Source organism: Hippocampus guttulatus, chromosome 3 (genome assembly GCF_054856545.1).
Source record: "Hippocampus guttulatus isolate MCC_2025c chromosome 3, RoL_Hgut_1.0, whole genome shotgun sequence".
Classification (NCBI taxonomy): domain Eukaryota; kingdom Metazoa; phylum Chordata; class Actinopteri; order Syngnathiformes; family Syngnathidae; genus Hippocampus; species Hippocampus guttulatus.
In genome coordinates, this window is record NC_141263.1 from 20,767,977 (window position 1) to 20,783,343 (window position 15,367).

At 44.9% G+C, this 15,367-nt stretch overlaps 1 protein-coding gene across 1 annotated transcript in view; it reads right to left on the minus strand.

The window, feature by feature from the left end:
• Positions 1–15,367, minus strand: part of cd276 (CD276 molecule) — a 77,863-nt gene that overhangs the window by 52,701 nt on the left and 9,795 nt on the right. The window contains exons 3-4 of the mRNA XM_086107371.1: positions 4,205–4,555; positions 540–836 (exon numbers count right to left, since the gene is read on the minus strand). Coding sequence (XP_085963497.1) covers positions 540–836; positions 4,205–4,555 — 648 coding nt within the window. The remainder of the gene's footprint in view (positions 1–539; positions 837–4,204; positions 4,556–15,367) is intronic.

The window sequence follows — 15,367 nt, forward strand, 5'->3', positions numbered from 1 at the left end:
ATTCACTTGTGCAGGTACGATCCAGCGAAATATAAGTGGCAGTGGTAGTTTACACTTGAGTAGTTTTAGCGCCAATATACTATATTTTGGCAAAGAATAGTGGCACAATTTAACTTTTTTTTCCACCTCGCCGTTTGTTTACAATGCTTGTGAATAACCACATTGAGCTGCACCTCTCCAAACGCGGTTCCGACAGGAGCTTTGGCTGAAAAAGGAGCTGGCCAACATTCCCTACTATGAATGTTCAATAAAACTTTTTTTTTTAGACCAATACCCGTACGTACCAGTAAGTATTCACAGATACCGAGTGACCAATACCACTTGTACTCCTGATAAATACAATTTTTATTAAACCAATGACAGATCATTTTTGTTGAGTGGACTCCCATTTTCTACCATGACAACTGAAAAAGTGCTACCCGGCTTTACTGGGTTCTTGAAGAAAGGAAAAGTGGTCTTAAGTTACAGCAATAGTGAGGCTCTGTGGAAAAACAGCCACAGTCGTCCCGCAAGAGAATGGCAAACAGAGGTGTACCCACCTGTGACGGTGACAAAGGCATTCCCCTCCTCCCCCAACAGCGGGTTGATGAGTGTGCAGCTGTAGGTGCTGTTGGGCTCCAGTACGACTGTCAGCACGCTGGTCAGAGAGAACAGACCCTCCTCGTTGGCCACCACCGAAGTGGTGACATTGTCCGTCAGGTTGCGGCCACCCCCATCCTGCCACATGACGTCGGCTTCCGGGTAGCCTCCGTAAGCTACGCAAGTGAGGGCCACCTCTTCACCAGGCCGTAGGTTAGATTCCGACTCCAAGGTCACAACAGGCTTGGAGTAAGGGGCTGGATAAATATAAGGATTTAAATGGATCAGGTGATGGAAAATTGACTTTTTAAGTGCTTGTATACAAATAGGTGGGTCGCTTGAGTGCCTGCTCACCAATCGAGTGTGAAATTAAACAACCAAGAAAATCTTTTGTTATCTGCCCATTTCTAAAAATGGGTCTGCGAGCGAGCTGTTCTGCAAACCCATTCGCCCTTTGTTGGTCTAATTTTCATGATAACATCCCCCACATCAGGTTTCTCGGACATCATCAGCTCAACTGGGCAAAGCAATGGCCGAGTCCAATGTTCCCCGTAAGCACAGTGTAATGTATGAAGTGCCGTCTCTAAAAATGAAAATGCTTTCATAGTCTATATGGGCACTTTTTTCCCCCCTAGTGAATCTCTTCCTTGCTTCCTCGAGCAGAAGCCACTCTGGTCCTAACTCTAGGGCTCCGCCCATGGTCATCATTTTCTGATTTTGACATACCACTGGCCCAGTAGTTCAGTATATGGAGCAAATCATACAGTCATTCACTTGCATGACTGAGCAGGGCTAACTTCAGCAAGACAATAAATCGGATGTGGCTAGTATGCCATAATTCTTGATAGTTGAGGCAAGTGACAAAAACGGATATGTCTGATGGGTAAAAGTTATGGATGATTTAGACAAGCATCAAAACTTCCAGAGTTTAGTTTAACTATCTTGGGAAATGGTTTACTGTATATCATTCCCATTAAGGCATAAATTACATTTAGTGCCACTTAGCATAAAATGTTAAATCCTACAATCCCACACAGGCACACTGCATCTTAACATTCCCCAGAGTGCCAAAATGCAGAGCCACTCTTTAAAAAATACAAAAAAAAAAGTTATGGTTTAGGCCGGGAGTTGCAGATAGGCAGAAAACTCTGAGATTTGGGGACAACCCAGGTTGTGTAAAAAGAGTGTAAGCATGGTGGAGGTCTAATGTCAACCTCTGCGAAAATCCCAAATGCCAATCCCTTGAGCTGCAGCAAGAGTACAAAGGTGGAAGAGAAAAGTGGCTGCACTATTCCCAAAGCCAATCATGGCACAGCAAACAGGGGTGGAGCTGAGCTTTTGATGATTTCAGTCAATCTGACCTGCTGGTGAGACATGGACCGTGGGTATGGAGACGAGATTTACTGCACTTTCTGCAAACTAGCACTCTTCCGTACCATCAAGTGCGGAAGAAGGAAGAAGGATACAACTACCTACAGGTTTAAGGAAGTTAGATTTAAGCCTACTTTCGGACACGTTGACCACAATTATTCAAGTATTGGCCAAACCTTGCTGTATTTTGAGTGTCACCTGAGTGTGCCATACCGCTATGTGTCCTCAAGATATGCAGTAAGTGTGGCGACATTTTTGGATGTAGCAAGAAAGAAATCAATGTGGACTGTTAAGCATTAGAATCCACCCAAAGATGTTGGCGCCATACGTAGGATCATAACTTAGAAATGACTGTTTCCACTTTGAAGCATATTATTCCTAAGGTGTGATTTTTTTTTTTTTTTTTTGGAAGGTCACCGTTTTAGATGGTTCCACATGTATTGTACTGTTGAGCCAAAAAATGTTTGAATCCATTTCTCTGTTCATCATCTTTTTCATTTGGTTTCAAAAATCTATTTTGTGTTGATAAAATCTTGAAGTACTTGCTATTTAGCTTAGTTTCCAGTCAAGATGTTATAAAACAGGCAATTTAAAAACAATGTTAAGTTTTGCGAAATCAGATCATAACTGAAGTGAACTATATGCAGTGTTGTGGCTTCTTTGCATTGGCAGCAGGAAGAAAATATCAAATGTTAACCGTGGATGCTGTTTAAAAATAGAAACATCTATAAATCTCATGCATAAAATGGAACCAATTTGTCACCGTTGGGAGACATTGTTTTGCCTCTCGCCAGCCACGATGGGGAGAGAGGAAAAAAAAACATTATTCATTAATACTACTTAATGCACATCCATCCTCTGAGAATAGAACAGCCATCTCTCAATAGATATAAAAATGTGCCATTGTACTGTAAATAAATTAATAGTCTCTGCTGTGAACGGTGGCCCTTTACCGTCATGTAAAGATGTTAGTAAAGGCTGTTTAAACCAAAACAACGGCTGATAGTCAAAGTCAGCAGCTATTGACCACAGCAAAGGCCACCATCAGCGCTTATTGACCAGACACGCAGTCGAGCAGCAGCCCTGCCCTGGGGAGACCATTTATCACGTTTACTTCCTGCATGCTCGGGATGCACATACGTGTCATACATACATATAGTATGAGTGTGTTTATATATACTGTATATATATATTTTTAATTGGATTTTATGATTACACATACAGCATTAGTTAGCTTAGTTAGCTAATGTGCCATCATGCTGAAATGAGAAAAAAAAACAATGGGGTTAGCCTCCAAAACTACACTTTGTGAGGATATTACTCTGAATAATTCCTTCAGTAGGAGATAGTCCAAAAATAGACCACTGACTGATGTTATCTTTACCTTGGACATGCAAAACTACAAAGAAGTACAACACGTCTCCTCCAGACTGTTATTTTTGCTAATAATGACTGGTATTGAGGACTACATCGATATAGGACTGGATGGTTTGCGAAATACCATCCAGACCACTCAGTTTAGGTTTGTGTCATTTGATTTTCCATTTTATCAGAGAGGAGACTGACGATAGAAAGAAAATTGACTGCAGCTAAGTGCAAACTATGAAATATAATACTGCAGTGTCCAGAGCGAGGGCACAGCAACATGTATTGAGCAACGAAAGCAGGAGTTTATTGTGTAATTTCGACATTTCAGGGTGACTGAACTCTAATTTTCTCCTTGCGGGCTGGGCAGTTCCTTGCATGGAAGGAGCCGCCCATTGATGTATGAATGTGTGTGTGAATGGGTGAATGTTAGCCGCTGCAAAACACTTTGGGCACAAGATAGTGTCAGTGCAATACGAGTGCATTATATTTACACTTTCGCGCAGTGATATGGTACTAATGAATCTGATTTATCAATAAGGAATCAGAAAGGCTTCATGTCAATCTAATGAGATCCTTTCGGGAGGCTTGGAACATTTTCGAGGGACATGCTACTACCTGGTTTGATCACTGTAAAAGAGTGAGTAGAGTTGAGTCAAGTAGCTACCATGGAATGGAAAAGCAGAAAAATATGTGCATGGATTACTGCATGCTATTTTGGTTAAGTGGGTGATTGATATTAGTCAGTTTCAGGGTCGACATTCAGGATAGCTTAGCTCATTCTTAAATTGTAAATAATTCCCATAGTTGCCTTTGTTCATATTAAATGGGGTTGCATATTGTCATGGGGATATGTGTTTTAAAGTCTGTGGTACAAAGCTAAACTCACCCGCCACCTGCAGAAACAATGCAGCGCTGCCGTATTCCCGCACTCTGACAAAGCACATGTAGCTGCCTTCGTCGGCCACCACCACCCTCCTCAGCAGCATCGAGGCGTTTCCAAGGACCAGCTCATGAGGGAACAGGGCAGTGCGGTTGGCGAACCTTTCAGCCTGGTCTGCCAGCTGATCGTGTCCTTCGCTGTATCCATACACGCTGCGCTTGGTGTCGGTCAGCTGCCAGAAAACTGTCACGTCAGACGCGTTGAAGGGGCCGGTGGAACTGAAGGAGCAGTTTAGAATGACGTCCGTATTGTGTAATGCCACCACGGGCTGGTCGGGGACGTGTACCTCCATCATTGCTACAAAAGAGGGGGAGCAGCATGTGAGTGACATTGTGCAAACTTTGGAATTGAATGCTTTCAAAGAAAACGTAAGAAAGAGAAGAAATACCAATCAAAAATTTAGCGCGGAAACAGAGGAAGCATGCCGCTAGTGTGTAAGAGTATTTATTCCACAGTTATGCATAAATTTAGTGTGTTAAAATGTCGGAGACTGATACCTTTTAAAGCCAAGCGGTTTGAAACGTATACTAGATTCTCTTCAGAATGAGATAGATTGCTTGCACAGTCTGGCAGCATAAAGTTGGTAAAAGGGGATTATGGCAACGGGGGAGCAAAAACTCTTGAGTGTACATTTTTGGGGGGAGACAATGCCAGCGCCGCTTTTATTGAAAAAGTCGCTGATTGAGCGGCATTGCGCGTGCTGCATTGTTTGTCTAGACGAGGGCGAAGGCGTAATTATTCCGGATTAGTGGCCATCTCAGGCAGCCGTTCCGTGGCATCCTTGCGAGTCAGCGCTCCTCATTGATCTCTGTCTGCTCGAAAACAACGCCAATACACTCATCAGCATCACAGCACAGGACGGGAAAAAAAATACTCTTAACCCCGGAGCGACACAATGTTTTGTCCAAGTAATGCTTATAATCAGGGTCATGTTTTTGCCTCTTCACCCTCTTTTGAACTCCACCGCACAGTATCGTCAGCGTTGACTCACTTCGTTCAGTATGGAGACGATTCGATCGATGCAGGGGTGCTTGAATCAACTGCCCAATTAACAAGAAACAAGACTTTCATCTGAGGGCCTTCATATATGAACGCTGAGTCGAGGCAGTCTCGTTTTTTTTAAAATTTAATGTAATGTACGTTTAGCAAATCCCAACGAGGTACCTTCCCTTGCCACTGATACAGGAACAGTACCACCTATCGGCCAACAGTAAAATTGCTGCAAGATAACGGGGAGAAAAAGGCTCTGATGCCTCAATAATCCTTTCCTGTTTATAGTTTTAGAACGTGCAATCATGTTTTATGGGGGATGGAGTGAATGCAGTGTCACCTTGATAACTGAAGAAGTTAATGGTATAAAACATGTTTTGTTTCCACAGTCGTGACCGGATTTGGAATTCAAATGTTGCCCGATGAAATTTGGACCAAGAGCAGCCACGATTGACCTCTCAAGGTTGCCATTCCCACAGAATCATTCTCCGATGTCCATGGGGAGATCAACAACTAAAAAAAGCTGCCGTGTGTCGGGCTGGTTTTTTTAAGCACCAATAAGTATATATTAAAAAAAAAAAATGTTAACCCCACACTTATTTATTTCCCAAATTGTCCAAAATCACCCAATCACGCAGTCCTTCCCACACGCTAAAAAACATTTCCAGGGATAGAAGCGAGTGAGATTTGTCAGCCAACAAGCCAAATAAATACACCTTGGGAAGTAGCTTGTCGATGATGAAGCCTCACACTTCCTAATATGCTTTGGTTGAGAATGAAGGGGTGGGCTATTCAGTGAACCGACGCCGTATACATGTATATCTACTGGAAACGGAAGATAATCCAACTCCATCAGTGCTTAGTCAGTCTTTTTTTTTTCCCCCAAAGAGTCATCATTCATCAGAAAATTGGGTGTCCATCAGTGACGGATTGAAAAACCTTCCGTCAGCACACAGACCTTCTGCCTGCCCATCTTTGCATATGAGGGAGAGAGAGAGAGAGAGAGAGAGAGAGAGAGAGAGATAGAGAGAGAGAGAGAGACTGGCTGCCACATATCAATACAATCAATAATTAAAAGTGGTGGCAATGAATTTCATCATTGATTCATTGTGTCACGCGATAATTGCATCAGTCGCCATGTGCTCTGTTGTGTGCCTTGTTCTGTGTGCTATTCCTGCTGTGAGTGGTGGTGTGTTGCACGCAGCCAGACAACAGACCGAATTGTAAGAAGAAAAAAGTCAGGATTGAACGGCAGTAAATTACAGTCACGTGTTTTTTCCACGATTTCGGAAGGATATATTTGACTTTCTATTTCCGTCGATCCGATCAGCTATATTGGATGGGATGACATTTTGCATTTCGTGCAGAATTCGATTGGCTCTAATGTCTTAAGTCATCAATGATGTCATTAATCAGATCCACGAAGACATTACTGCCACAGGGTTTCCCACATACACTTATCTGAGGAATTTCACCAATGATTTTGGCACTAACTATCAACATGTAAGAGGCATATCTAACTTTCTTTTGTTGCGCGGAGATCGTAGCATTCCACTCCTTATATGTGTCCGCTAATCTTTAACACCACTTTCTTTTCTGATATGATACAACAAATACAGTACCTGAAATGACTACACGATCATATCAAAGGTATGAATTTCAAATATATCAAAGGTATGACATTTGAGAATCGATCGTAGGCAAGAAAATCTGGTATCAGATCAATATTTGATCGAGGAGTGATGGGAGCAAAAATAAGTGTTATGTTGATCTACCGTATTTTGTTCAGTATATATCCAACGGATATATACTGAAAGTATATATACCATATATACTTTGTCCTGGGTACGACGTTAAACTGCATCCAACTGGTCCTCCAGGTTGGGGGTTGGGCGTGAGGTTAACAACCTCACCCTGTAAAACAAAACCTGTTACAGAAACGACGAGAGGAAGCCATTCCGGTAAACCACGGCGAAGAAGAGACGGCACATCCTTGGATGTATCTATGACGGGGCCGGGTGAAATCCAGCAGGAAGCCCGACCCCTGATGACCCCGATCTTTGGAACCAAAACCAACACCAGAGTAGGCACCTGGAATGTGCGCACAATGTTCCAGTCTGGTCGCATGGACCAGGTGCTGAAGAATATGAGGGACTATCGCCTGGACATCTTAGGCGTTAGTGAAATGAGGTGGACGGGGCAAGGGCGTCTCGTGGTTGATGGAGCAACTTTTCTGTACTCTGGGAAGCAAGACCACCATTCTCATGGAGTCGGCATCATCCTCTCCAATAGTGCAGCAAAAGCATTGATTGGATGGAAGCCGGTGAATGAACGGGTTATTACAGCAAGGCTCTACACCAGATATGCCAAAGTAACCATCGTACAAGTCTATGCCCCAACCGAAGCTGCCTCAGCGGACGATAAAGACACCTTCTACAACCAGCTCCAGACCGTGCTTGAGGAGATCCCCAGACATGACATCAAAATGCTGATTGGAGACTTCAACGCAAAACTGGATGATGACAGAAGGGGCCTGAATGCCACAGTTGGACCACATGGGTCTGCAGGCTCCACGAACGACAACGGGGAGAGACTGTTGATGCTAACCAGTACCAACGGCCTGAGCATTGGCAACACCTTTTTTGAGCACAAGCGGATCCACAAAGTAACCTGGGTTTCACCTGGTGGCGGGACCCAGAACGAACTGGACTACATCTGCATCAACACAAGGTGGCGCTCGTCATTGCTCGACGTTCGCTCCCACAGAGGTGCAGATGTGGGTTCAGACCACTTCCTTGTGGTGAGTAAAATCAAGCTGAAGCTGAAGAAGGTGAAAAAGGTGCAGCCCAAGAGACCTTACGCAGTGGACAAGCTAAAGGATAACAACATCTCAGAAAGCTTCTGTGAGGAGTTGAGTCGGAAGCTCAAGGTATCACAACACCTTGCAAACATTGAGGAGCAGTGGAGTATGTTCTCTTGTGCCATTGCTGAAACTGCAGAAGCAGTTATCGGCAGAAAGAGGGGTACCAACAAAGAGAGATGGATAACAGACAACACCTGGAAGTTGATTGATGAAAGGAAAGTGGCCAAGATAAAAAGAGAACAAAAGAGGAGGCTCCGGAGCTGGAGGATGGAAGACGAGGAGTACAGGCGCTTGGACAGGGCAGTGAAGAAGAGTTGCAGGAAGGATAAAAGACAGTGGCTAGAAGAGAAAGCAAGAGAGGCACAGGAAGCAGCCGAGAACAACAACACGACGACCCTATACAAGATCGTGCGGGAGCTAACCAACTCCAGGAGCAGCTCTAGCGTGCCAATCAGGAGCAAGGATGGCAGGACACTTCTAAGCGACGAGGAGCAAGAAGCAAGATGGCTGGAACACTTCAGGGAGGTTCTCAACCAACCAATGCCTCCCGTGCTCTTCAATTTCGATCAAGAGACACCAGCTCCAGCTCTAAATATTACATCGAAAGAGATATCCGAGACTGAGGTTGCCAGAGCAATCAAGGGCCTTAAGAACAACAAGGCACCGGGACTCGATGAGGTAGCTGCCGAGATGTTGAAACACGGCCAAGACGCTGTTGTGGAGAGCCTTACCCACCTGTTCAACCTGATTTGGCATACTGAAGAGGTTCCTGCCGACTGGAGACGTGGGGTCATTGTCACGCTTCCTAAGAAGGGAAACCTTGCAGACTGCAATAACTGGCGGGGCATTACACTGCTGTCAATCCCCAGCAAGGTATTCTGCAGTGTCCTGCTACATCGCCTTAAAGATGAAGTGGATAACATCTTGAGGGAAGAGCAAGCCGGTTTCAGGAAGGGAAGGTCTTGCGCCGAACAGATCTTTACCCTTCGAAACATCATAGAGCAGTGCCAAGAACTTCAGACACCACTCATGATCAACTATATCGATTTCAAGAAAGCCTTCGACAGCATCCACCGGGAGTCACTGTGGCAGATCGTCCAGCTGTATGGTGTACCCCTCAAGTACATCAACATCTTCAGGTCATTGTACCACAACTCAACCTGTTGTGTCAAAACCAACAGTGGCACAACTGATGATTTTGACATTGTCACTGGTGTAAGACAGGGTTGCATTCTGTCACCCCTACTCTTCATCATCATAATTGACTTTGTGATGAGGAAGTCCATCACAGGGGAGGAAGTTGGTATCAAGTGGGGAGGGAGCAGACTAGCTGACCTGGAATTTGCAGATGATTTGGCTCTGTTAAGTCACACCCAGCCCGCACTCCAGGAGTTGACCAACAATCTGCATGAGCACGGAGTTAAGGTCGGTTTACGAATTAGCCAGGAAAAGACCAAGGCCATGGCCGTCGGACAGCACCAACACCTTCAACCACTCACTCTACACCAACATGACATAGAGTACATTGACAGCTTCACATATCTTGGGAGTAACATCTCAAATACAGGTGGTGTGGAGAAAGACGTCAACAGTAGACTTGGTAAAGCTGCGGGAGTGTTCCAACGCCTCCGCAACATCTGGTCATCGAAAGCCATCACTACGACCACCAAGCTACGCCTCTATATGTCAGTGGTTATCCCAACAGCGATTTACGCCTGTGAGACATGGATGAAGACAGCCAACATTACCAACAAGTTAGATGTCTTTCATCGGCGTTGCCTGAGATCCATCCTGAGGATCTCATGGAGAGACCACATCACCAACGAGGAGGTGATGAAGAGGGCAGGAGTGGCTGAACTGTCAGACATTGTCTCTGAAAGGAGAAGGAAAATGATCGGCCACGTACTCCGGCTGCCAAGAGAGAGACCGGCAAGTGTGGCCATGGACTGGATGCCAGAGGGTGGAAAGAGGAAGAGAGGTAGGCCAAAGAAGACGTGGAGACAGACTGCCAAAGAAGACCTCAGTGAGATGGGTGTCAGCTGGCATGGAGCAAGAAAGGTCGCCAGTGACCGGAACAAATGGAGGAGGCTCGTCGCCCAATGTTCCAAATAGGAGCGGGCGGAACTAACTAACTAACTATATCCAACGGATTAGGTGTTCAATTCTGAATCTCATTGTTTGCACTCATGAATAATGTTTCAATATTCCGTCAGTGATACTCCATGATATGCATGTTGAGATAAGAGGGGAGGTAGAGTGCAATTAAATCACTCTGAGAGTGGCCATGGCTGACTCACACCACCAGGTGAAATTCAGAAAGATGGGGGGGGACGAAATTAAATCATAAAAATAAAAATAATATCTGGAAAGAAGAGCAATCTCTAATTTCTCTACACTGGCTGACTCAAAGAACAGAAGAAAATATCACAATATCAAATATAACACCTCTCCTGCTCATCTCACTGTCTTTTTTGTTACGCTCTGTAGGGCCTACACAGGGCCCTTGTGTAGTCACACAGACCTGCAATTGGAAAGAGAACATAGGGAACAATTTTGGAATATGCATCAGGGGGAGGGAACTGGGAGAGGGGACAAGAGGAGACGAGAGCAAGGCTGACGTCATGGAAAAGCGTGCATCTGATGTCCTATTCGTCAGAGGTGAAATACCGTGTGAGGCATATCGCTGCTTGCATTTTGTCTCTTTGAGATCTGCGTGCCTGTGACTCAGGGCTGCTCTGGTTACAGAAAGCATATTTGCCCGAGACAAGATACAAGATGCAGTAGCATAGTGGCAAACTGCTAAGCATTAAATGATTATTGATCTCAAGATGCTAGTTTTAATTCCTGGCTAGTTTGAGCAAACCTTTTGGTGTGGCAGTGATGTGGGACCAGAAAAATCAAGATGGTGCCCGCCATAGACCACAAATTGGAAGCTAACAAAGAGCATGGGAGTATGTGGACATATGTCTACTTGCTTGAGCAATGCCGGGATGTACTTGTTTGTGCTCTGCCCCTCCTCTCTCAAAGCCAACAAACACTACACATCCAGTACCATGCGCGGGAACACTCGGCACCCTCAGTAATTGTTTGGCTAGTGCAGTGAGCAAACTACGGCCCGCGGGCCGAATCCGGCCCGTTGGTCTTTTTAATCCGGCCCGTCGAAGGTTGGTCCACAATTAAGGTTCGATGTGAATGATTGCATTCATTTCAATTGGACTTGCAATGACAGGCATTTCACCCCCAGGTGGCGCATTGACTTGAAGTTGCAGAACACGGGGGGGCGGGGCAATCTTTTCGACCACCTAGTACCTCTGTATCGCTCTACTTCTACTGGTCTGATCACAACCCATCTGCAGCGATGCACAGGCTAAAATAGGTCATCAACAACACTTTTGTCATTTAAAAAAAGTATATTAATACCGTACTTTCATGCTTTTGTTCTGTTGATGTTTGATATGGACTGTCAACAAACGCAGTTTTTTTTTTATGTACCATAGCTTGTGCTGACCTGGCCCTTCTGTCAAATTTTAAAAGTCAATGCGGCCCCCGAGCCAAAATGTTTGCCCACCCCTTGGCTAGTGTGACCACAGTATACTTCCCTGGCCCCAGTATGGAACTGTTTAATTTTAATCGGGCGAGATTAAAGATTACACTATGTGTCAGCATAATGAGGTCTTTTTTTTTTTTTAATTAGCGACTGAAAATTATTTCAGGATGACGTTGTATTGGACGTCAGTAGCAACAATTTGTGATGGCTCAGACGGTCTGAATGATGAATCAAGTCAGCAATGACGATGCGACACACTGCCGGGAATAACTTCAAATTTAAAACGTACCATATGTTCTTTGGTCAGCAAAGGTTTATATTGAGGTGGCACGGTGATTGTTTAGTTAGCATGTCTGCCTTACACTGCAGAGGTACAGGGTTCAATTCTGGCTCCGGCCTTTCTGTGCGTTATCCCCATGCCTGCCTTGGTTTTCTCCCGGGTACTGCGGTTTCCTCCCACATTCAAAAAACATGCATGGCAGGTTAATGGAAAACTCTAAATCAGGGGTGTCAAAACCATTTTTTGTTGCGGGCCACTTCAAAGTTACAGCTTCCCTCAGAGCAAAATTGCAATGTTATTTATTACCCATGGCAATTTGACATTTCGATACGGATTTCAGCAAGAATCATGAAAATTGACACACATGATTTGCTCCCGGGGGCCACATAAAATGACGTGGAGGGCCGGATCTGGCCCCCGGGTCTTGACTTTGACACCCGTGCTCTAAATTGTCCCTGAGTGTGACTGTGAATACGAATAGTTGTTTGTCTATGTGTGCCTTGCAATTGGCTGGAAACCAGTTCAGGGTTTCCCCTGCGTACAGCCCGATGACGGCTGTGATAGGCTCCAGCACACCCGCAATCCTCGTGAGGATAAACAGATTAGAAAATGGATGGACGAATCGATGCTTGATATGGAAGTTGGCCTTCTCACCACGCTTGGCCGCATGTTACTGTCATGCATGGGGTGAACAATTGCTGCTGCAGGTAGCTTGACTTCTTCCTGACAGTGAACACGTAAATAGGCGAGGCAGTAGAAATGCCTCAAGCAACTTTTTTGAACTGAAATAACCCAAATTAATCGAAGACTCGTTTCAGCCCATCTGTGAATATGACTTTTCTACGGTGCTACTGTCCCGGATCATGACACACAAATTCAGGTTATGTCAGCTGCTTGGGGAACGGAACTCTGCCGAGGACCCCCTGTATAGTGATGGGTGTCTTCTTCGAAAGAATGTGGTGGTCCTAGGGGAGTAGCTGCTGGGTGGTCAATGAGGCAGTAGCCCCAGTGTCTTCTCCGAAAGTAAGTCGTGGTATTTGATTTAGGAGAGAGGTGGCTGGCTGGTGGATCTTGTAGTCTTACCAGTGGGGTCTTCCCAGAGGGAAAGGAAGGACTCTCCTCTCCTGCCCTCTCTATAAAGACATGCTGAGCAGCCATCGAGGGCAGGCTGGGAGACGTCAGGCTGCCAGGATTTACACGCTGCACTTTGTGTTTATGGGCCTCAGCTCTGTTTGAGCGCCTACGTGACAGAGACGGGCACTTTCACAGCCGACATGAAATAAACTCATTTAAGTCGCTGGCAGCCGGCCCTGCTTAGCGGCGAGCGCCGACTAGGAAAGAAGAAGAAAAAAAAGTGTTTAAATGATCTTCACACCGCTCTCCACTCTAATTTCAAGAATAACCATCACTGTGGAACTTTCTAACACCTTCCTACAATAAAAGTGCTTTTGTCAGGTGTTGACAAGCCGCTATCGCTATGTAGGCCTCTGATGATGGGAATGGAGGCTCGAGGCAAGTGTGGGTGCGAGCAGAGCATTTAACCGCATTGTGCTAATCAGCATGGGTTGCACCAACTGGAACGTTTTATATACACTGTCGCCGGAGACGTTTTTGACGAGTTATCTCGTATAAGAAAATGGCGAAGAAGACATTTTGAGTGTGGCTGTCCAAAAGATTGGCGCTATAAACGGTGTCTGAGACAACTGGCATAATGCACCGGCAAAGTTACATCACAGTAGTCATTCAGCATGCTTGTTAGGTTTGGTTAAAACTTGATCCTTCATAAACATCATGCCTTTAACTTTGTGTTGTACCCCTTTTGTTCCATTGAATTCTTCGTCATTTTACATATACTCGTTTCAACGTACCCATCAAATACCCTTAAGATGGGGAAAAACTGAGATTCAGGTTCATCACACTTCTCTGAATGAACAACTCATTCCAAAATCATGCAGAATGTTATCCCAGAAGAGTGTACAACTCCGTATGTTTTCACGTCCTGTAGGCGTAATGACCAGGTGTCCTAGTACTTTTTGTCCATATGGTGTATTTACTCAATGTTTGTGCTTCAACAACCTGATGCACCTTAATATACCTTGCTTATCTGTGCAGCCTGACAATGGAAGCGATAATCGCACCTCATTACAAGCACGGGGAAATGATCATGTCTATGATCCATGCCCACACTCGTGCATGAGCGTCCTTAACCAGCATACTATAAATAAGCCAACTTCAAATAAGGCACAGAGTGTTGGAAAAAAAAAAAGTCCAGTCATATAGTGTTGTATGACAGCATTGATGGCACATGCGTATATGCTGATGACCGAATCTGTGCCACATGGCACATGGGCAGCACTGGACATGGAAGGGGGTCAGATTTATTGTGCCAAAGCACAGTCGTGGTGGCAGTCTTTATCTAGGTAAAAGCTGGCCCACTGTGATTGTGTCCCAACGCCACCTATACCATCCATACGGCCTGGAGCACAATACAGAGTGCTTACACTTGCCAAACAATCTGACTGCAGTGGCCGAGCATGTCCGAGCATAGTATGGTCTGTAGGCCATTAGAATGATCCGTTTTGCTGGATAATAATAATAAATAAATAGAGATTCCCGTATTTTCCACACTAAAAGCTGCACCTAAAAGCCTTCAGTTTTCTTAAAATCTCACAAGGTGCCTTACAATCCGATACGCCTTGTGTATGGTCATTACGGTAATATGTCAACCCCAAAATGGCTCCTTGCTAGAAGCATCTTACAATGCAAAGTTCAAACTTAAGGCGATCGGTTTCACAGTTGAACACGGAAATAGAGCAGCGGCAAGAGAGTTCAACGTTAACGAGTCAATGTTATAACTTGCTGTTGGTTAAGTGAACCGTGTTGCTGCTTTATTAAATAAGTTTTACTGACATCTGATCATCACTATATACCGTATTTTCACGACTATAAGGCGCCATTAAAAGTCTAAAATTTTCTCCAAAATGGACAGGACGCCTTATGATGCGGAGCGTCTTGTCTATGCGCTGAGTTCCAAAACCTGACTGACAGCCGACACGCTGTTTATATAGAGAAAAGGCGGAAGTGACTGTGGACAGGCATGCGGCAAAGAAGTCGGCCAATCAGTGAAGGGTGGGCGTGTATATATACATATATGGAGAGAAAGAGAGAGAAAAGGCAGACGTGAGTGACAGGCATGCGGGGAAGCAGTCCGCCAATGAGTGAAGGGTGGGCGTGTAAGTGGACGCTAAAGGGACGCTACAAGCAGGTACCAACACCTGTATAGAGTGTGGCTATGTGCATTGTTGCAAAACAACTTCGGTTTTGGTTTCTAAGAACCCCCGAAAATAAATTCTACAAAGAGACACGCCTACGAAGCTCAGTTCAAACTTCAAGCCATCGGTTATGCTTTTGGCATGCGTGCCCATCTCA